Raw genomic sequence first — 21,304 nt, forward strand, 5'->3', positions numbered from 1 at the left:
TGCGAAAGCAAGTTTAACCACAGAATAATTTTTCACGCAACATGATGCAACCATTTTAGAGGCACTCGAAAAGTAAAAGCACCTGGAAAACTGCAGCATACGAGCTACCACCAATTGATTTATTAAGGAATAAAGGATTCGGTCAACCAAAAGGCAATGTGGCCAGGGTAAACTTTCTGTCCAGTCTTATCAATTCCATCGTAAACATGAGAAGGGGCTGTCGAGTGATTGGGTAAAATTAATTTAAACTTTTCCCTTAATTAGCTTATCGCTATCGTAAGAGTGATCTTGAGAATTAATTTTGTTGAAAAATTACATGTTCAGAAAAATCTAACCACCCAAAAGGGTGTTAAATTACGCCCAAACTTTATTACTTTCGAGAAAGATAATCTCGTGTATTATTTATTCTGCGTCCTTGTTTAAGTTTATGAGAAATTCAGGTGAACCGTGAAAAACTTACCGAAACTTTTGTTGCTCCTTTTCACGCTCTCCCAAGCATATACCGGAAGGCAAATTTATTTTGCTCTTTTGCTTCGATTCGATGAAACAATCCAAACGCTCCACAATGGCCACGAAACGACAAAAACCATCTGCCACCCGACGATGAATGGAGTAAACTTATGCATACTCCTGCATGCATAGTAATTGCATTTTGGCTGCAACAAAAAACGCTTCACATATCTAGCCAACGAAGAAACTGTGAACTCTTTATGTATCGCTTCGATAACTGCACATTCCTAGGTACGTTTCTCCGTAGAAATCAATTAAAACAGTTGGAGTCGAAAGCACTAGTAATATATGTTCCACTGCAATTTTATATTAAACCGGACCACTTTCCAAACATGTAGGAAAGTTATGTTCACGTGGCACATTTACTAGCAACAAATTGCGGAAGTCAATAGTTCTCTCTGGAGCCTTCAATGTTCCACGTTATGGACACCTCGAACGGTTATCGGTGCAATTAGGTCCAAGAAAGGATGACCGGTGTGGTGCCGTTGCATTAATTAAACGGTAATTATAGTTAACGGTTCCTCGGCGGCGTCAGCTCTGATATAAAAACTCTACGTTCCTGCACCTGAAAGTATAGCGCTAGGGACAGGTTAGTATTTGAAATAAGTGCATGTACACCTTTACCTTTAACTATCAGGTTTTGTTTTCTTTATTTTGTTGAAGGATGTGTTTTTTTATAAATTATTTTAACTGTTCGCAAAAATCCTCTATTGTTGTTTATCGTGTAGGGTGAATTACGATCCTAGGCGGAGTAAAGAATCTTTTTAAATTTTTTTCGCACAAAAAAGGGAAAACAACATTTAACTATCACCATTTGACTATGCCTTCAATGTGATAAATCTACGCTTAGGGGGTTTAAAATGCCATTCAAACCGTAAAGCCCTTTCGTTAGGATGGACTGCAAACTGGTAGTACGGATATGGATCAAACGGCACAATCTGGCAAATTTTTATCGAAATAGTTAACAACGGAACAAATAATAAAAATACCTCCACAGTGTAGAAAAAATACAATTCGCCCACTAATCAGCAGCTTTCAAATATTCCGCATACCATATGCTGAAATCCGCACACGGCGGCCATTTCAATTTGACTAGTTGTGTAAACTTTGCAATTTATCACACGACGGTGTATTAATGTTTTGCGCCTTCTGATAAAGATCTCGATCGCCAAAGTTCCTTGCTTTCATTAGCATCGTGTCCTCTGCGGATGGGATCAAAAAAAGATTGTTCATTTTTAACGAGGAACATTTGTAGTTGTTCTGTAGAAAACACTCACTATAGTTCCGCTCTCGGTAGCAGGAATGCTTTAAATTATTCAAATAGTCCTCTTCCACCGACGCCTCAAGCCGCACAACCGAGCCCTGATACTCGGAGTGGAAGTTTTCCTTGACGTAGTACGGAATCTTCAGCTGGTTCGTTTTTCGTGGGATTGAAAATTTTCTGCAAAAAAAATTTCATTCATCAGTACGATTCGTTCGTGATCTCGGAAATATTCGTCGGCATCTTACTGGCTAGGGGTAAGGCTGTAGATTGGATCAGAGATGAAAAATGAAGACATCATCGAAAGGGCGATAAGCAGAATTATTGGCAACAGATTGATGAAAGCCGCAAATCCTGACTGAGGCTGGAAAACAAAATGTTCGTAGTACTAAATGAATCTTTGCGACAAATACTCGAAACCGGGCACCGACCCTACCTCTCGATATTGCTGTTGTTCGGCTCGATGAAACCGTCTTTGGCGTGTGTAAACATGGTGTGTAGGAATCTCGGTTCCGAAGAACATGTTAAACAGCTCTTCCGCGGTGAACTCCGTTTCAAAACCACGAGAGTATTGATCGTACTGATAGCGTGTCCTACGGGTCGTGGGCTGATGATGCTCTTCCGCACCGAACAGATCGTACGATTTCCTCTTCTCAGCGTCCGTCAGAATGGCTACAGCATTACCGATTGCTTTAAATGCTTCTACCGCTCCCGGAGCATGGTTTTTATCGGGATGCAGTTGTAGGGCAAGCTTCTTGTAAGCTTTCTTAATATCCGAATCAGTTGCATCCTTCGATACACCCAACACTTCGTAATAGTCCTTGCATCTACAAACGACAAAGAAACGCTTCATGAAGGACGAACCGCGGCGTCGCTTTGTGCCAGTACATTAACATACTTTTTAATCCTCTTCACTGCTTCCAACTGTTCAGCAGTATATTCCGCTTCGTTGCCACTGTCCGCCTTTGGTGCGGAACCCTTTGCTGAGGCCCGCTGACGTACACCATCGTCCGAGGTGTTCCCCGATGGTGCATTTTCCGTGTAGACACCTCGCTTGATCTTACCAAGCAGTTCTGCAAAGTGCGTTACAATGGGATCGAATTAGAAGCGATGGAGAAAGTGGCCCTTGACCAACACAACAAAACAACCTACCTTCCGCCCGGGGGGTCGGGTGGAGAGAAATCGATTTGTTTAGCAACTTTTCTGCCTTCTCGATTTTCCCCTCGGCCAGGTACTTGACGGCCTTTTCGACGCAATCATCTGCCGCTTCCCGGTTCATGATGGTTTATTTTTATCCTCTTTCACAGCTATCCCGAACAACCTTTAATCAGAAAAAGAACACAACAAAACGGTCAGCGAGCTAGCAAAGCTGATCACACAACACACACGACACCGTACGTTGAGACTACATAAACAATCGATTTTTTTGTATTGTCGGCTTACTTTACTGACCAGGAACACGTCACGGACACCACGGAGTATTGCCGTGCTGGGACGGCAGACAATTTGCAACGAAGCGGTAGCGAAAATTTTGTTGGAATCTAATCGACACACTTGTCTCAAATCGTCATATCGTCAGTAACCGAAGTGTGTGCTTAAGTCAGGTGGTATCAAACTCGATGTTTTGACAAGCTGTCAAAGTGAAAGCGTGCCTAGTGAGCCACGTTCAAGGTTTTAAGAGATTGTCAAATTCAAAAACGAAATAAATCTGAAAAACACAACACGTGGTGTGATTTTATTTAATTTTCATATAGAATATACTTACATAGAATTAAATAATCAAGCTGCACTTAATTACAAAATAATATGATAAATATGGAACACATTTTCACAAAACAGATTTTAATGGATACACCAATCACTTCGAGTATTGAATTGTGCCAATATTTCCATGCAGCACGCGCAGAGAAAGTTATGAATTGGACAAAACACACTCATCTCCGGATACATCCTTAATCACCCGTGGATGCATTACTTCCGGAATCGTCGCGACAGTTCGCTACGGCGTCGCTATCGATCAAATACACTACTGCGCAAGGATGTTGCCCAGCAACCATGGGAAACCGGTGCCGGTCCTGCTGATAGTGGCCAGCCCTTTTTGATTCCGTCCCTCCGGCAGAGTAGACGGCATGTTTACCCTCCGGAAGCAAGTTTTGCGTGTCTTGCGCCCGACTGTTTGAAGGTAATCTGTCATCCTAGAGCCATACCGGCATTTGCAGGTGCTTTCCATACCAGGTGAAACTTTTTTATCGGCGTTGCTTAGTTTATTGTCACAACTGGAGTGGTTGCACGAAAATATCAACTTCAGTACCGTGGTACACCTGATCGATGGAGGAAGATTAAAAAGGAGAATCGCTTCGAATGGCCCCCTATGAGGTCTATCAAAATACGAGTTCCTCAAATAAAGCATTCAAAAGACACACGGCTTGAGTGAAGCTTCAAATAGTGAACAAGTGAAGGCGTTTTATTTGCAACATTGTTAAAAGAATTTGAACGGCATGAGTTATGTTTATAAGATTCGATTCGAGCTATGTTTATAAACCATTATTTTATCTATGGAATTGAAAAGTGAGTGCAACTCTATTGATTCGTAAGTGAGCAATCAAATTAAGTGTCCAATGGCATTATGTGATCAAATCTTGTCTACTTGTGCGGCAATAATGTGTTTGATTTATGGATTTACAAGTTGATTGTGAAGGAAAGCCAGTTCTTCAGACGGTGTAACCGCCGCTATTATAAGCTGCACGAGACATCGGATTCCGACAGCCATAACAACCGGGTCTCTATGACGTCGATTGTTTCTGGGGCGTCGCTTGCGTACAAATCGTAAAACTAACGATACACTAGTATCGCCCCTACCTCTACAGAAGTTCCCTTCAAGATGGGTGACTTTGGATCTGGTAAATATAGCATTCTTTGTGTTACGAAGTTTCTTACTATCGATTATTCTTATAGGTTTTTTTGTTTTAATTTCGTTGCACAATAAACTTGAAACGTCTTCTACGGCTAGCTGATGCCTCTGATTGATGCTTTTCTAAGTAACTTTGACGGTATGAAGGTTTTAACGGTTTTTGGAAATCTTGCTGTCGAGGATTTCCAGTAGAAGAAGACCGACACTTCCGGCAGCGGCGCACAGCAGAAACAAAAACAGCGAGGACACCTGATCTAGGTTAACCTCCGGCATTTTAACCTCATTTTCGACACATTTCATTTCGTCGGTAAAGCATACTTTTCGCTGGTATTGCGTCAGACCGTGTCCGTTGATCTTCTGAGCCGTGATTCGGAACATTTCCGTTAACGGACTGTCTTTTTTAAAGGCCAAATGAAGGTGCTTTACGGGGTACAGGCGAATTTTCTGCACTGCACATCGCTCCATGTCAGTAAGGTATGCTTCATAACGATACGGTTAAAATGAGAAATTAGTTTATATCAGAAAAATGCTACTTTTAAACCCACCACGTTACATACATACTTTTCATAAATTTGTAACCTTCTTGAACATCACAGATGAATGCATGTTTCCCGCGAGCGATAAGCGAAATTCCTTCAGTTAGATTATAGAATCCTTGGTCATTCAGGGCGATCTGACGCTGAAACAGTTCAAAAAGATCCTTGTCTGCCGTGGCCTAATAAACGGAAACATTATTGTGTTACCATATTAATCTCTTACCGACTCAATTAAACTTTACATACATTGAAAATATCCTCATTTGCCAATGCTTGCTCTCCTGCGACACTGAACTCATTTTCTGAGAGCTGTTTAAGTGATTTGATGTTTTTTGGTGGCACCACCAGAAGAAAGCTCACGATGTAGGACATATAATACTGATACATGATTGCTGTGAATAGCAACATGCTTAAAAACGCGATCCTGCTGGAGTACGAATGCGCTCGGTCGATAAATCCTGCAATATATCTCAAATATATTTCTTTAAAAAGGAATAAAATTAAATTTTCCACTTTCGTTACCTTGTTGACAGAATATTCCCAGTACCAAAATCAAGATGCCCTCTCCACTACGGCGATAGGTATTTGTTGGTCCCTGTCTTTCAGGTCTTTCACTGGAGATAATTTTGTAAAGTGTCACCCCAAACAGAATCATGAATGATGCAATGGCGACCCATATATGTGTACTAAACGGTCTGAAGCACATGTTCTGTGTGCGATACGTCTCCGGATGTACAAACAGGAGGCTCGTCCTGGAAATAAGATTGTGAATTAGTTTTCTGTCACTCGTTGTATCGTTATATAAACCTACTCGGCCTCTCCAACTGCAACAGTGTACTGTAAAGCATCGATGGTATTCTGCTTCATCTCAACAACATAATTTACCAAATTGAGTTGCAAAATATTGCTCCGATTGGACACCTCCGCTGATACGATGCTATAGAGCATTAAAACACATGGTTTATATGGAGATACATCCACAGACTAAACATAAGTACCTAAAATTGTGTTTCAATGAAAATAAATTCCAAAGCAAACTCCCGTACGCTCTATTATCCTGATCGCGGTCTATGTTGTATATTTGATTACCACTTTTAGTTTCCTTATTGGGGAAAAAGAAAAAAAATCAGGTAAAAGTGGAGACATCACAAAGCCATACATGGGACTTACCATAAGATTTACGCCATTTATTTGGATGCCACCCAAATTGGTGTGCCTCTGGTAGCTATTCCTTTGGTCCCAAATCTCCAACCCGTTCAGTATGCTCCAACTACCTACCTGCACCATACTTAGTTTCCATGTACCCATCGTCCACCGGCCACTCACGTCTAGGACGCCATAGTTTCTGGCACCAACGCCGGCATCCGAGGATCCAATCGGCTGAACTAAAACTGCGTTTGTAGACACGGAAACGTTTAGACCTTGCAAGAGCAATCTATTTGCCTCCAAGCTGGCCAACCCGAACAGAAGCCAGCAGTATCGGTCTCCATTGAAGAGTCCATGCTGGGACAGGGTGTGCAGCACACTTTTCAGGCCAGGGCAGCTCATGTCAACGATAAGGCCAACCGGAACAAGCACCGAACGGATGGAGGAAATAATTTCCCTCTCGCTACAATGCGAAGGCTCGATGAAGGAAACGATACCCCGGTGTTTGGAGTGGAAATAGCGTGCCAGGCTAATAGATTCTAGGGTACAGTTTAAACGAACGAGTTTTGGTAAGGTATGGGGTTTGGGTTGGCTAATATTATCATTTTTTTATACCCGCTTGCTCGTTGGGACAGTGAAAAACAGTCGTCACTTGCAGGTGGCGCCATTTCACTAAATCAATCAAAAGTTGACCTTCTATTCTAGCTTCTGCAAATCCGACAAACAGCGTTGCAATCACTAAGAGCTTCATGATTTCACACCGATTCAAACAGTACTAATCGGCTGACAATCGTCAGCCAATAAAAGCGCTTTCGATAGGCGTCCCCCAACGCATGAACACATTTAAATCGAGTTTATTACGCAAGCTATCTGGCTTGAGAACATCCTCTTGGTAGAAGGGAAAATTTACTGTAATTAGGCCAAACGAGCGTTTACGCAATTTCATCCATAATCGGAGGGTAGTCCACTACAAACTTGTGAGAATCGACAACATAAGAGATCATGAATAATTTTTTGTAAATGTTGAAACCGACTAAATATGAACGATTCTTATCTTCGGACAATGTTGCAAATAGTGCATTTATTTTTAAAACACCTTTTTCTTCGGCGAAACACTTGATTACTCCAATTCCACTCTTTCCAATAGTCCACTACAAACTTGTTAGAATCGACAGTATAAGAGATCATGAATAATTTTTTGTAAATGTTGAAACCGACTAAATATGAACGATTCTTATCTTCGGACAATGTTGCAAATAGTGCATTCATTTTTAAAACACCTTTGTCTTCGGCGAAACATTTGATTACTCCAATTGTATAAAAGAGGCGATCGTTGAAGTTGACAATCACAGTTTAGTCAAGCAGGCTAATTCAACATGAAATCACTGCTTACTTTGATCGTGTTTAGTCTCATCGCGGGTGGGCAATGCTCACGTCTGCATCTGATCGAGCAGTTCTTACAACAACGATCTATCAACACCCTTCTATTGCTCCACTGTGTCCAGGAAACAGTGGATCAAGACGTGGTGCGGATTTCCAAAGACCTCCGTCAGTCATTTCGAGGCTCAATCTTTCACATTGATGTGAACAGGAACAATTTTCACCAGCAACTCGGATGGCACATGTATTGTGAGCGGTACAAAACCGGTGCCATTTACAACCTGGAATGCTCAGGAACAGAAGCTGTGCTCAATCGTTTGTCCGAGAAAGCTTACTTCAACGACTCCTTCGAGTGGCTCGTGTTTGGTGGACAGAATATGGAGCTCGCGACCAGCTTGCTGTCGCAGCAGAATATCAACTACGACACGAAAATGTTGCTAGTCTTCGAGAGTGTTGAGCATGAGAGGCAGAGGGAACATCGTTACGAATTTTACGACGTATCCGCTACGTTGAAGCGTCGAGGAGGGAAGGTAATTTTTACTTCTCTGGGATTTTCTACTCCAGACAACATTCTACCCACCATCGTGCCACAAAAACCGGACCTAAAAGGGATTGTCCTCTGGACGGTAGTCTCGGTAACGTATTGATCTGATTTGTTTGCTTCAACCCAAAAGCTCTTACTACAGTATTCTCTTCACAGACAATCAACCAACATCAACCGCATCCGTTCATAGAAAATTTGGAGTCGGATAACTTAACTAAGTCCTACTTTGCTCACATCTACACCTACAGACTTGTGAAACTCCTGCAAATGATGTTGAAATTCAAGTATTCACACGACACACTTCAAAAAGGATAGATTATCAATAACTCCCGTTAACATTACTTATGTCGTCTCAAACAGGATCAAAATCATTCTTGCCGCAGACTGGCGGTTCGACGTCATAGGAAAAAATTCGTCAATTGGTGTGGTTGGTCAGCTCCAAAAGAAAAAAGTGGATTTCTCCATGACGCCTTTTTCAGTACTAACTGAACGGATTCCAGTATGCGATTTTACGATTGAAATCGCAAAAGGAAAGTATGTCGACTAATCGTTGGTATACCATAAAAAGCGTTCCATCTGAACAGCTCTCTGAGCCGTCTATTTTTGGTTCCGTTTCTACATGTACATCTTGCAGGTTCTACACCATCTTTCGTCACCCTAAAAGCTTGAACAATAGCAATATTTTCCTACTGCCCTTCGTGAAGATGCTATGGATTGCAGTTGCCGTAATTTTGATAAGTGTTATACTCATTCTGGCGTTATCAGCTACTTGCAATCATCGGCTTGAGAGGACTTCGTACAATGATCTCATCATCGACCAGTCACTTTTGGGAACAATCGCAATGCTTTGCCAGCAAGGGTTTCATGGATCCACGACAGTTTGTTCGAAAAAAGTCTTGATCATCGTAATGATGGGCTTCTCGTTTCTGCTGGTTCAGTTCTACTCCACTTTTATCGTGGGCTATCAACTGATCTCTCCACCGAAGACGATCAACACGCTGGAGAAGCTGGTTGACAGCAGTGTAAAGATGGCAGTGGAAAATTATAGCTTTCAGCATGACTTTTTCGCAGTAACTATCAATCGGTTTTACACATCAACGAATAACAAAAAGCAGAACTTTATTTATATGATTTACGTTCTGTTGTAGAGAACTGCCAATCCGGCAGCGTTGAAGCTGTACAACGAGAAAATTGCACCCAATAAGTACGGCTTCGTCAATTTAACCTTTGGAATTCAACTGGTCAAAGGTGGAGGATACGCATTCCACTGTGATACAGCTTATGGCTACAAGCAAGTCCTTGGTATGGAACATACAAGAATGGCCACAACAAGTACTTCGAACTATTGCCTTCCTTTTAGAAATCTTTACGGAGCAACAAATTTGCGAGTTACAAGAGGTAGAACTGTATCCACAACGTCCTGTTCATGTCCCTATGGTAAAAGGAAGCCCTCTGAGAGAATTGTTTAAATTAAAACTACAGCTGTTAAAGGAGTATGGTATAATTGCGTACCATTTCACGAAAACTTTTTCATCAAAGCCAAAGTGCATCAAGAACAGCAACAAAGTAGATGCCATTCATCTTACCGATGCGCGTTTCGCCTTCATCTTGTTGGGCACAGGAATTGCAGCAAGTATCGTCATTCTGGCGTTGGAGTTGGTCTATGTTCGTCTTCGACGCTGGTATTACTTTAGAAGTTTGGTTATTCCTGATAATTTTGTGTGGCTAGACTGATAACTCACTCTCACCAATCTACTAATGAATTGTTCACCTCAAAAACATTACTTGTAAGCTATAATAAATCACATGCTTCGCGTTCTTCAAATGAGCAGAAATGCAAGACAATTGCATTTACAGTATTCTCACTTCATTTACATTCTGCCATATCAAAACCACTTAATCCCCTTCTATACAAAAAAGTTGAGTTGTTGGCATGTGAAACGCAAATACACTTTGTACTCTGCTGTTTGTGCACAAATGAAACTTTTTCAAATTGATTTCCACACCACACGGTCCAAGTGCAACCAGTTTGGCAACAGTCAGCAACGGTGGTTTCGCGGTAACTGGCACTTTCCACATGCTGATGGGAATCATTTACTGCCAGATCCGGGGCCTGGTTGGATATGTGCCACAGTGTTCACATAAACAAAGCTGGGGTGAGGAGCTTTCCTCATTAACGGCGATCCTTTCGAGGAATTACTGCCTGTTTCCACTCGGATATCTCAAACAGCAAGAGGTACCCCACCACCCTTCGGATTGACGGGTAGCAGGCATTCAAACTATGACGTCACGCACCCTCCATCCATTCCAGATGGGCCTTATGCACGTTGAGATCCATAGGCTGAGCACATTATGTTTGATAGACAGGCGAGCGAAAGACCACACACCTAGCCCCAGCTCACGGTGGAGGTCTTTTCCTATGTGCTCAAGAAGTCGTCAGCGATTGCTCATCGTACGGTCGCAGACATTAAGGTGTGCAATGGGCACTTCACCGTCGTCGTCGGAACACCATTCCAATTCACACCCATGAGGAAAAACACATTCCACACGGAATCAACTGCGAGGCCGAAAGGGACGTACGCGAATATGGTTGATGTATGCGGTTTGCGCCACACTGCTCAATCTCCATCATTTACTACGGGTCATATTCTCGTATGATTCTACTTTCCACATGGGCTATTTCTCTTCCAACAGCACTCTGCAATGCATTGCAAAGTGGAGGAATTGGGGTAACGTGGGCTTAGATACACAGAAACGTCCTGCGTACGATATATGCCGGAGCCTAGGAAGAGATTCCAATTGGAATCCAGTCTTTAGTAACCTACGCCACTTCCATCCAGAAGGGTCGATAGTATTTGTGCGTGTGTGTATTTGCCTGATAAACTTTTACGAGTTACCGTTTTAAAAAAGTTTAAACTAAAATGAATCCCGACGCGTGTGATCCTCTTGCTCATACCAGCATGTATCAGAGAGCTGAAGAAGGTGGCACTTAATGTTGATTTTTTAGACGATGCGAGTTGCATAATTACTAGTTGCATGATTACTAATTCAAAACCGCTAATCTTTGTTTTCCCCAGACAGTGACGACAGCGATGGTGAAGGAGGGTTGGGAAATGTGAGCCGCGTCATCGTAAGACCTCCAGGTATGTACTCGATTACTTTTACATGATTAAGCATATCGAGGAAGTGCACGAAGATAGACGGGTTAATTGTAGATATTTTTACTTAGTCATTGAATCAAATCCAAATCCTTTTAAATACAAATTGTTAAAAGCTTTTCAATCGATTCAAACCGTCCAATTCGCGAATGTACCGTTACACAGTAATTTTTTCGTTTCGGATCCTACCGAAGAAATAAGAACAGCAAATTTATTATTTTATGATCCAAAGAGCGTGTTTAAATTTAGGTTATTTTATTATGTTTCATCATGTACTGCCAAATGCAAATGGACGAATCGTGCTTATGCTTTAAATCCTCTAGTTTGCACCTTGAATTATCCAGAAACTAAACCAGCGCATACAGTTCTTCTTATGCTTGGGTACTTTTCTTCGAAACAAGAAAATGCAGAGTTATCTTACGAACTTCGATTAATGTTTGATTGAGTCCTACTATCAGAAATCCAAAGTTACTACAACACACGCGTCCATTGTTTTACTTCATAGAAGAACTTGCTTCTTCTTGTACGATAGTTATGGTTATAAAATAATAATAAAGAAGATAATTACTACTAATGCAGCTTTTTAAGCACGTTCTCCTCGGATGCGGCGCGCCAGCTGAATATCCTTCGGCATGATTGTCACGCGTTTTGCGTGAATGGCGCACAAGTTTGTGTCTTCGAACAATCCAACCAAGTAAGCTTCGCTCGCCTCCTGAAAGGTGAATAGAGTTAAGGGACACGTTAGCTCCGCCTTTTCAACATCGCGCTGTGCGTTGCTCGTACCTGCAAAGCACCGATAGCGGCCGACTGGAAACGGAGATCAGTTTTGAAGTCCTGGGCAATTTCACGGACCAGACGCTGGAAGGGGAGCTTGCGGATAAGAAGTTCGGTCGACTTCTGGTACCGACGAATTTCACGAAGCGCCACGGTACCGGGACGGTAACGATGCGGCTTCTTCACGCCTCCGGTAGACGGGGCGCTCTTACGGGCGGCCTTGGTGGCCAGCTGCTTGCGTGGAGCCTTTCCTCCAGTCGACTTACGTGCGGTCTGCTTGGTACGCGCCATTTCTTCTTGCCTTTGCTGGTAGACTAAATGAAAATCAAGCAAAACAATACCAAAGCGATCAGTATCGAAATGCGGGTTTGTTTGTGTTGCGCATGCGGTGCATGCGCGTTCACGCTCCCCGCCAAAAGGGTAGCAGAAAATCAATAACCTAGCTCTGAGGCTTTTTTATTAGTAAACCGACACCGTGTTTCTTGGAAGACTACACGAAAAATCCAAGATGTCGGAAAGGTGAACATGAATTAACATGTTCAACATTACCGATAAATGAAAAAAAAGTTATATTTTTGTCTGCTTGTCAGAAACAACATAAAAACTATTGAAAAACTAATCGGTTATACTAAATTGCAGATTTTTCAAAAACAAACCCATTTCCCAACAAATCAATTTCCCGTTCATTACCACCAATTAATTCATGAAAAATATTTCAAAACATAAAAGGAAGACAAAATATACACCGACGATGGCAACGTCAATTTTCAATTAGTTTTTCCGTAAAAATCAAAATAAAAGACAAAAACATCGTTTTTAAGGCAGACTTAGGGATTTAAGACTATATGAACTATTTTATCTCAAAAAATAACCCACAGCGCTAATGATCTAAATCATGTAAAAATCGAGTCTGACACCTTGGCTCCCAAAGTCAACCTATCTCCAGCCCTAGTATCGCGCTCACAACAAAATGGCGTCGTAAGCGAACAACATCACAATCGAAAATTAATGCTTCACATCGCACACGACAGCCGTTCTATCTCGCGCGGCGTCAAAGTAAAATCGATGCGCGGGTCGCGGGATATTTGGACATATCGCAGCACCAACGCGAACCCATTAACCATCGCATCGTAGCAACCCCCGCCACGGATTGTGGTTTTTACTTTTCGAAACACTTTCCTTCCGACACTTCATGCCCAGCGTGTACTTCGGAAAAGCCAACAATCGTACATTGCGTAGCGCTAGCGCTCCCGTCGGGCACCACTGGGGGCTCTTACCTTTTCTTCACTGCTTCTGGTTAAACAAAACAATCGCTGACTTTGGGACGAGAGAACACGCTTTTCAACTTCCACTCACAAAGGAATCCACAGTCGTAATGGTTCGCGGTCGAGTTTTACGCGACTGTGCAAGTGTGCACGAAGGTAGGCTGTGGTCGTCTCGTTCTCGCACCGCATGTGGCCGTCGAGTAAGTCATCTAATAACCTCTCTTTTGCACTCTCCCGCGCAAAAGGCAAGTGCAAAGAAACTGAGGGAATTTACGGCTACGGTTTATACACCATCGGGTTCATTTCTTTCATACCCGTACCTGTTCTTAGTCAATTTCTGCCCGAGGTTAAATTATGGAAGCAATGAATCTCTAATTTCTTTAATTTCATTGTTAGGACACAGCGGAAAGGCAAAGCGCGGTCATTTATGCTTCGATGCAGCCTTCGAAACGGGAAACCTTGGTCGGGTTGATCTTGTCGGGGAGTTTGAGTACGATCTGTTTCTACGACCAGACACGTGCAATCCACGATATCGGTTTTGGTTCAACTTTACCGTCGACAACGTAAAGCAGGATCAGCGAGTTATCTTCAACATCGTGAACATCAACAAGAGCCGAAATCTATTCAAGGATGGCATGACTCCGTTGGTTAAATCCACCAGCCGTCCGAAGTGGCAACGGTTGCCCCGTTGTGAGGTTTTTTACTACAAATCACCCGTTCATCAGAACCACTACGTGTTGAGTTTTGCCTTTGGGTTCGACAAAGAAGACGAGGTTTACCAGTTTGCCCTCACATTTCCCTACTCGTACTCGAAAATGCAGGCCTATTTAAATGCGCTGGAGCTCAAGTATCCCGATGCATTCGAACGATCGAATTTGGGGATGAGCATTGTGAGTAATAGAATGCACATTATTGTACGATTAGTGTCAGTTTAAGTAATTTTCTTTTCTATTTCACAGCAAAACCGCAAACTGGAGCTGGTCACTTTCGATGATGTGAAGAAACCGGACAAAGTAGATCCCAAAAATGTAATTCACATGGTAATTATTCTGGCCCGGATACACCCAGGCGAATCTCCGGCCTCTTATGTGGTGCAAGGATTGATTGAATTTCTTGCTGCGGCAAACCAGCCAATTTCGAAAGCACTGCGTGAGCACGTAGTTTTTAAAATTGTGCCAATGCTCAATCCGGATGGTGTTTTCCTCGGTAATAATCGATGCAATGTGATCGGACACGATCTCAACCGATCGTGGAACAAACTATCTCAGTACACACACCCCACACTGTCAGCTGTGATGAAAATGCTGAAGGAGTATGATAATTCCAGCGTAAGTTAAGCACAAATTGATAGATATTAAATAACTGTTCGATACCCCTCTTCTTTAGTGTTATCAGGTGGACTTTGTGATTGACATTCATGCCCATTCGAGTCTCACTGGAACTTTTATCTACGGTAGCACGTACGACAACGTGTACCGCTACGAGCGCCACTTGGTCTTTCCTAAGCTGTTCGCCACAAAGTGTGAGGATTTTTGCCAGGAGCACATGATGTTCAACGCAGATGATCGAAAGTCCGGAACGGCTAGGCGATACTTTGTGGAGGCGCTGAGTGACATCGTAAATACGTACACGCTGGAGGTCTCCATGTGCGGATACTTCCTGAATGGGACCAATATTCTCACGCCGTACACAGAAGATGGATGTATGATTTTAAACTGAAATTATGATTCACCAGATGCTAACGTTCCGATTATGATTTTTCACAGACATGCGAATAGGCAGGAATCTTGCGAGGACATTCCTAGAATACTATCGCTTCACAAATATTCTCCCGATACCACCGGTGGACGAGTTACGCCCGAGAAAAGGCCGTCCTCGAACGCACCGTCCGCGAGCACGGTCGAAAACTCGCAGTGAAGTCCGCGTACGTCCAAAGACGACCCGTGCATATGCTCCGATCAGCTACACCGATTTGTCCATCTGCTACGACAGCGCAACGTCGGACGATGGTTCCCCGGTGCGATACATGTACCACGGTAATGCAGGATACGGCGGGTTCCGGATGCGCCCGCATGCCCACCAGGATCAGTTTTCCCTGTCCAACATTCAGGCGGCCCGATTCAGTAATCTCGATTTTACCAGCGACTTTCGGTTCAAGGTTCCGAAAACGAAGGCAGTGCCGGAACCGAAAATACCTCCCATTGAGATTTTGAACGTTCCGCCGAAGCCGCATCTTACGATTATAGATTTTAACCAGCTAACACGGGGCGGTCTCGACGAAGCCACTGCCAGTCGAGGTGTTCAATCAGTCGAGCGGGAGAAGGAGAAAATTCGCAGACACACACTGAAATCGTGCTCCTCGCGGAAGGCCTAACATGCTTCAAGAAAACACCAGTTACTTCATTTTAAAAAATATAAAAATTTTCTATTCCTAACTTTACTAGATTAGATATAATAAACGACGTGAAGGAATCAGTCCCACAAAGTAAAACCAATGGGGAACTATTTTTCTTTTCCGAAGAGGGCGCCATTAAACGTGCAATGTCTTTCTCATCCAATCGACGATCGTATATGGGTTCATTATATTTTTTTCGCTTTGCGATACAGCTACAAGAACTCGCTTCATCTTGTAAACAGCTACAGCTACGTCGAGAAAGATACGTTTCATATTTAAAGTTCCAATATCCGGCCATCGCCTGGAGTTCGTCTCGCAGTAGCACGTTTTCCAAATCTCGAAAACAAGCGCACAGCGTCAATCTAGTGTAATCTTCATCGTCGTCTAGTATTGATCTCATCGTACTGTAGACTGGTGCTATGGCAACGCCCTGGACAAAGCCTACCACATTCGGGTACTGGTTTCGCCTCCGTTGAAATTCCCCATACACTCCTTTCCACTCCGTCGTAGATCCAATCGAGAGGGTTAACAGATATTCCGTCATTTTTCCTCCGGGTTCCATTTTGATGAGTACTTCAAAAGTGGCCGCTTCGTGGTTATGCGCTATTGGGGTGTACGGTCGGCTGAAGAACAAATCCTCTTCATTTTTATCATATTTTTCCAACTCGCTGGTCGGAACACGATCCACAACTTGATGCGCCGGATGTTGTTTACGCCACAATACCAACTGATCATCTGCGGGATACTCTGATCGGTTAAACGTTTTCGGTGCTCGCATAAGTAAATGGCACCCTGGAGGTACAATTAGCCGATGATTATTCGAAGGATCGTGTGAAGATTTATCCCTACGGAACGTAAATCTAAACACGTTCTCCGCCTGTTGCACGATCGAACAGCACACGAATGGTTGGTAAGTTCGATCGAACAGATTGGTCACTCCAGGAGGTAGTTTGTGACGTGAGGGTTTTAGATCGAGAACACAGTTTGTACATCCTGAGCCGCAGCACTCCTGGTCGCTATTTGTTTCCATTGTAGCTTATTTTAGCACGATTCCATAGAGCCTTCCATTTGCGTAACTTCTCATTTCATGCCAAATGTAAACAAAACCATCGTTTGACAGATCCACAGCAACCTTTGCGTTGGTTCCTAGCATGCTAGATAAGAGATTACCTATTTCACAATGCAAATGATATACAAGTTCGATAATGTAGTTAAATAGAAACGATTATTCATTGCGGTTTATTAATTATAACATAGTTTAAGTATGTACGCAGTTGTACGTATCACAAGATTGATCTTTAAACACCAACTTTTCCCAACGCGGTGTCTGTCTTCGGGTCGGCGGTAATGTTCTGCACGGACACAATGGTCTCGTTGATGGTGGTTTGTATGGTACGCATATTTTGTATCTGCAACAGTCGCAAGATGTGGGCAGCCTTTTCCAGGTCTTCCTCCCCTTTCTTCTGCGAGTTTCCATTCAGCTGTTTCCTACCGGTCCCTTCACCAATGGCAAGCGGTTGCCCAGTAATGGGCGTTTCCTTGAGCGTTTCTTTGTTCAGACAATCGTGAATCACCTTCCCGGCTGCTCGCAGCGAAACCAAGTGATCCGGATGATAGCTGATGCCGAGCCGGTCAGCCAACCTGCGAGCACCCTCTTCGAACTGTGCGTTCGTGAAGTCCAGACTGTCGAAGGGGTTAGTCGATTTCACCTCCGGTACGACGGATTTCTTGTCCTCCTCGATCTTTTTGGCACCGTTCAAGGGGCGGTAGGTATCAACGTTGTCGGAATATTCCAATCGGACCGCGTGTAGAAGCAGCCAAGTCAGTTGCTCCTGACGGGTTTCCAGTTCGGGCGGTAGTCCAACGTCGTGCTTGTACTTTTCATAGGCAGCCTCCCAATTGTCCAACGCGTCAACCCGCTTCAAATTTTCGCGATCCTCGATGCTATAATGGCGTATCTTTTGATCTTCCAGCCACACGATTAAGGAACGAAATTCTTTACGATCTACGAACATGAACAGCGAGAAACGATAGGTTTTGGTGATGTTTCAACGTAAACATGCGCGAGAAGAAAGTATTGACTCACCATTAATATTCACAGGTTGATTTCCAATGTACTGCAACGCGGTCAAATATCGCTCAAACATTATGGAACGAAATCTTTTCCAATAAACAGTTAAAATAGCTGCCGGCAGCGCAAACAAGAATCTGAACTCGCAATTTTTAGTGCGGCAAGAGCATTTGACAATCTGATTCATTAACGCTTTTGACAGATTATTCACCAAGGTTCGTTTTCGTTTATACTGCTCGGTTGAGGTAGTCACCCCGCGTGGATAACCGGATCAACGAATTGTGTGTCACATCTTCGTTTATAATGGAATTTTTTTAAGGAAAGTCAACAAAACAGTAGCATCTACATGTGCCAATTTAATTGAAGATCGTCCTCTGATTATTTTCCTTCGAAATGAGTGATTCGGCGATTTCCGCACGGCACAAAGACTGTCTTCCCTGTCGACTTGTTAGTGGATTTGGTGTTATCGGCATGGGAGTTTATGTTGCGCTGCAGGCTAAAAAGCGGCCTCTTACAAGCCGCTACCCGATGTTTGCGATTGCTGCTGGTTCGTAATTAATTTGCTGTATTTTCCTTACCCTACAATGTCCATATCTTGTGTTTTAGTTGCTGGTGGAATTGGAATTACACGCCTACTGGATGTTTATCCCTTCGGAAAAGATACGCAAAACTAGATGCTGTTGAACTTTATAGCTTAGGAAGTATTGAGTTTATTGGTAAAATAAAAATGTCCCCGATTAGATGCACATTGAACGATCTTATTTCAAACCGACTTTCCCTAAACTTGTATCAGTCCGTGGGTCGGCGGTAATGTTTTGTGCCGCGACAATAGTTTCGTTAATGCTTGTCTGGAGCTCACGGATGCTCTGTATTTGCAGGAGTCGTAAAATTTTCGCACATCTCTCCAGATCATCATCTTTATCGAAACCCATTGCTTTGCCTTCGTCGACGGGAAACGGCTGACCGGTCACAACAGGTTCTTTGAGGGCTTCCTTATCGTACGCTGTGCTAATCACTCGTGATGCCGCCCGAAGGGCAACAAGATGGTCAGGATGGTGTGCAATCCCCAGACGTTCTGCAAGTTTCCATGATCCTTCTTCGAATTCCGGGTTGGTGAAATCGTAGGAATCAAATGGATTAGTAGAATGCACTTTGGGTGCATTGGACTTTTTAGCCTCTTCTTCTTTTTTCTTAGCTCCGGTAATTGGTCTATACTGGTCCGCGTTATCGGTGTATTCGAGTTTGATGGCGTAAAGTAACAACCACGTAATCTGTTCCGGCTTAGATTTCAGGTTACCAGGAAGCTTTATGTCTTTCTTGTACTTCTCAAAGGCGGCATTCCATTCATCCAATGCACTCGTTTTTCGCAGAGGAGCACGTTCTTCGATAGGATAAAAGCGAATTTTCTGATCTTCCAACCATGCTACAAATCCCCTGAAGTCCTTCGGATCTAAGAGTGATATAAATTAATGTGAGTTTTTTACGAGTCACTAGCCGATCCTACATACCATCGATATTCAGCTGTCCGACACGAGGGTACTGCAATGCGGCTAAGTAACGCTCAAACATACTAAAAATTTATCAAATTTTCTAAACTAAATGTTTACTTCTTCGGAGATTCGGCGTCATGTTTTGACATGACTAGTGTTGGGCAGTGTTGCTCTTGAAAACTGCTACTTTGCCATCTCTAGGCGATTTCAACCAAGGTGCGTATAAGCTCCAAGCAACTGAAATGTTTATTTCAAATAGTCCGTTATTTACAAGGAAAGCGTTTGATGGGTCAAAAGATAATAGAACCGTTCTAAAAATACCCTTTTAAGGTGCCATTTCCTGTCATATATGTTTATTGGATATTATTTTTGGGCCACAGGAAGACAAGATAACGAATAAATAGAATGACGGTGGAAGGCTGAAGTAGGGGCTGTTTTTATCTCCAAGCAAAATAAAATATTTGCGTGTTTTTTCTTACAAGATGCGTACGCAGTGCTCTGTTGCTATTTGATGTTACGGTTTATTGGTTTGAAATTCGACCCTGGCCGAAATTTCACCTCTGCGCTGATAAGCACAGATTTGCGCACTATAGTAGGTATAATAAAACCCAAATATGCTCATACGATGGCCTCGATTTCTGTCTCATTCCCCGAGCTGCCCCCTTAATCTGCAAAGCAAATTTGGTCATTACCGGCAGGATCGCAATCTTCCGCCCTGTTCGTTTTCTTTCGCACAAGAAAACACTTCCGGTGAAGCGTGCCACACGCCACGTGTCGAGTGGTGCGTCCTTAATGGCCGTCTTCTTGAGTACAGTTTGACTACCATAAAATCGATTGTTATCTGTCGGCCTGTGATAGTTACACGGAATGTGCAGCTTCGTCACACTACAAACTTTCCTTTCCTCGGGGGAGGCGCGAGCTGAAAGATAAGCTTATAGAAGGGGCTTTAAAATGCGCTCCACTCTGCCTGGGAAGTCGCATACGCAAACTAAAAGTCGAGTCGGAAGTAGCGAAGACCAACGCGATGACCTGTCTTCGAACAATGTGGTGTGTGGTGCTGCTCGTCGGATGCGGTTTCATTGCGAGCAGTAACGGGCACGGAATGGCCCTCGATCCGATCGCACGTGGCTCACGGTGGCGCTGCAATCCGCTGGCATTGCCAAACTACACGGACAACGAATTGTTCTGTGGCGGTTACCCGGTCCAGTGGGGAACGCACAATGGCAAGTGTGGTGTCTGCGGGGACAATTTCGGTGATGCCACACCTCGACGGCACGAGCTCGGAGGATTTTACGGCCAGGGCGATATCGTAAAGCAGTACCTACGGGGAAGTACCATCGAGGCCCGGATTCGCATCACAGCAAACCACAGGGGATACTTTTACTTCGAGCTGTGTAACCTTGACAACGGCGCGGAAGACGAGGCCTGCTTCAGCAAGTATCCGCTGTATCAGCTGGACGGAAGCCGTGAGTGGTACCTTCCATCGACGTCCCCGGGCGAGTACAGGATTAACTTAAAGCTTCCCGACGCGCTCACCTGCAAGCATTGCATATTCCGCTGGACCTACGTTGCCGGTAAGTGCCGTTCGAAGTGCCAGAGGCACACATCGTTTCACACTTCATCGCCGTGTTGCAATTATCTTGTGCTGTTCTCCCATTTCTATAGGGAACAATTGGGGCTACTGTCCAGATGGAATTGGCAAACTTGGCTGTGGCCCACAGGAAACGTTTAAAACGTGCTCCGATGTGCGAATAGTCAATCAAGCGGATGCCATCCCCAACTTTTCCTACTGCACGAAAACGGTGCAGTAAAGAGGTGACGGCGACTATTATTTATACGAACGTGTTTCCTATTATCTCATCG

General features: G+C 43.5%; 8 protein-coding genes across 8 annotated transcripts; 3 read left to right on the forward strand and 5 right to left on the reverse strand.

Annotated features, from left to right (window-relative positions):
• Positions 1-1,141: 1,141 nt before the first annotated feature.
• LOC131271972 (dnaJ homolog subfamily B member 12) lies at positions 1,142-3,351 on the reverse strand. Its single transcript, XM_058273570.1, has 7 exons — positions 3,215-3,351; positions 2,924-3,092; positions 2,670-2,844; positions 2,208-2,598; positions 2,020-2,135; positions 1,788-1,951; positions 1,142-1,712 (listed from the first exon to the last, which is right to left on the reverse strand). Exons 2-7 carry the CDS (start codon positions 3,048-3,050, stop codon positions 1,603-1,605), a joined length of 1,083 nt encoding a protein of 360 aa, XP_058129553.1. The 5' UTR covers positions 3,051-3,092; positions 3,215-3,351; the 3' UTR covers positions 1,142-1,602.
• A 4,635-nt stretch (positions 3,352-7,986) lies between these two features.
• On the forward strand, positions 7,987-10,022 carry LOC131260255 (ionotropic receptor 75a-like). The gene is made up of 6 exons (XM_058261932.1): positions 7,987-8,379; positions 8,445-8,572; positions 8,649-8,822; positions 8,923-9,358; positions 9,437-9,590; positions 9,649-10,022. The coding sequence occupies exons 1-6, from the start codon at positions 7,987-7,989 to the stop codon at positions 10,020-10,022; spliced, it is 1,659 nt and encodes a 552-aa protein (XP_058117915.1).
• A 1,187-nt stretch (positions 10,023-11,209) lies between these two features.
• On the forward strand, positions 11,210-15,859 carry LOC131259409 (cytosolic carboxypeptidase 6). The gene is made up of 6 exons (XM_058260892.1): positions 11,210-11,270; positions 11,366-11,431; positions 13,882-14,375; positions 14,445-14,813; positions 14,872-15,187; positions 15,252-15,859. The coding sequence occupies exons 1-6, from the start codon at positions 11,210-11,212 to the stop codon at positions 15,857-15,859; spliced, it is 1,914 nt and encodes a 637-aa protein (XP_058116875.1).
• On the reverse strand, positions 11,730-13,639 carry LOC131260861 (histone H3.3A). Its single transcript, XM_058262698.1, has 3 exons — positions 13,498-13,639; positions 12,230-12,534; positions 11,730-12,158 (listed from the first exon to the last, which is right to left on the reverse strand). The coding sequence occupies exons 2-3, from the start codon at positions 12,509-12,511 to the stop codon at positions 12,030-12,032; spliced, it is 411 nt and encodes a 136-aa protein (XP_058118681.1). The 5' UTR covers positions 12,512-12,534; positions 13,498-13,639; the 3' UTR covers positions 11,730-12,029.
• A 31-nt stretch (positions 15,860-15,890) lies between the features above and the next one.
• Positions 15,891-16,943, reverse strand: LOC131272091 (NADH-cytochrome b5 reductase-like). Its single transcript, XM_058273710.1, has one exon. The coding sequence runs from the start codon at positions 16,908-16,910 to the stop codon at positions 15,891-15,893; it is 1,020 nt and encodes a 339-aa protein (XP_058129693.1). The 5' UTR covers positions 16,911-16,943.
• A 146-nt stretch (positions 16,944-17,089) lies between these two features.
• LOC131272092 (RNA transcription, translation and transport factor protein-like) lies at positions 17,090-18,118 on the reverse strand. The gene is made up of 2 exons (XM_058273711.1): positions 17,967-18,118; positions 17,090-17,885 (listed from the first exon to the last, which is right to left on the reverse strand). Exons 1-2 carry the CDS (start codon positions 18,025-18,027, stop codon positions 17,179-17,181), a joined length of 768 nt encoding a protein of 255 aa, XP_058129694.1. The 5' UTR covers positions 18,028-18,118; the 3' UTR covers positions 17,090-17,178.
• A 513-nt stretch (positions 18,119-18,631) lies between these two features.
• Positions 18,632-19,579, reverse strand: LOC131272652 (RNA transcription, translation and transport factor protein-like). The gene is made up of 2 exons (XM_058274473.1): positions 19,460-19,579; positions 18,632-19,401 (listed from the first exon to the last, which is right to left on the reverse strand). Exons 1-2 carry the CDS (start codon positions 19,518-19,520, stop codon positions 18,710-18,712), a joined length of 753 nt encoding a protein of 250 aa, XP_058130456.1. The 5' UTR covers positions 19,521-19,579; the 3' UTR covers positions 18,632-18,709.
• Positions 19,580-20,483: 904 nt separating this feature from the next.
• On the forward strand, positions 20,484-21,252 carry LOC131260257 (uncharacterized). Its single transcript, XM_058261934.1, has 2 exons — positions 20,484-21,015; positions 21,107-21,252. Exons 1-2 carry the CDS (start codon positions 20,484-20,486, stop codon positions 21,250-21,252), a joined length of 678 nt encoding a protein of 225 aa, XP_058117917.1.
• Positions 21,253-21,304: the final 52 nt, after the last annotated feature.

Source organism: Anopheles coustani, chromosome 3, assembly GCF_943734705.1.
Source record: "Anopheles coustani chromosome 3, idAnoCousDA_361_x.2, whole genome shotgun sequence".
Lineage (NCBI taxonomy): Eukaryota > Metazoa > Arthropoda > Insecta > Diptera > Culicidae > Anopheles > Anopheles coustani.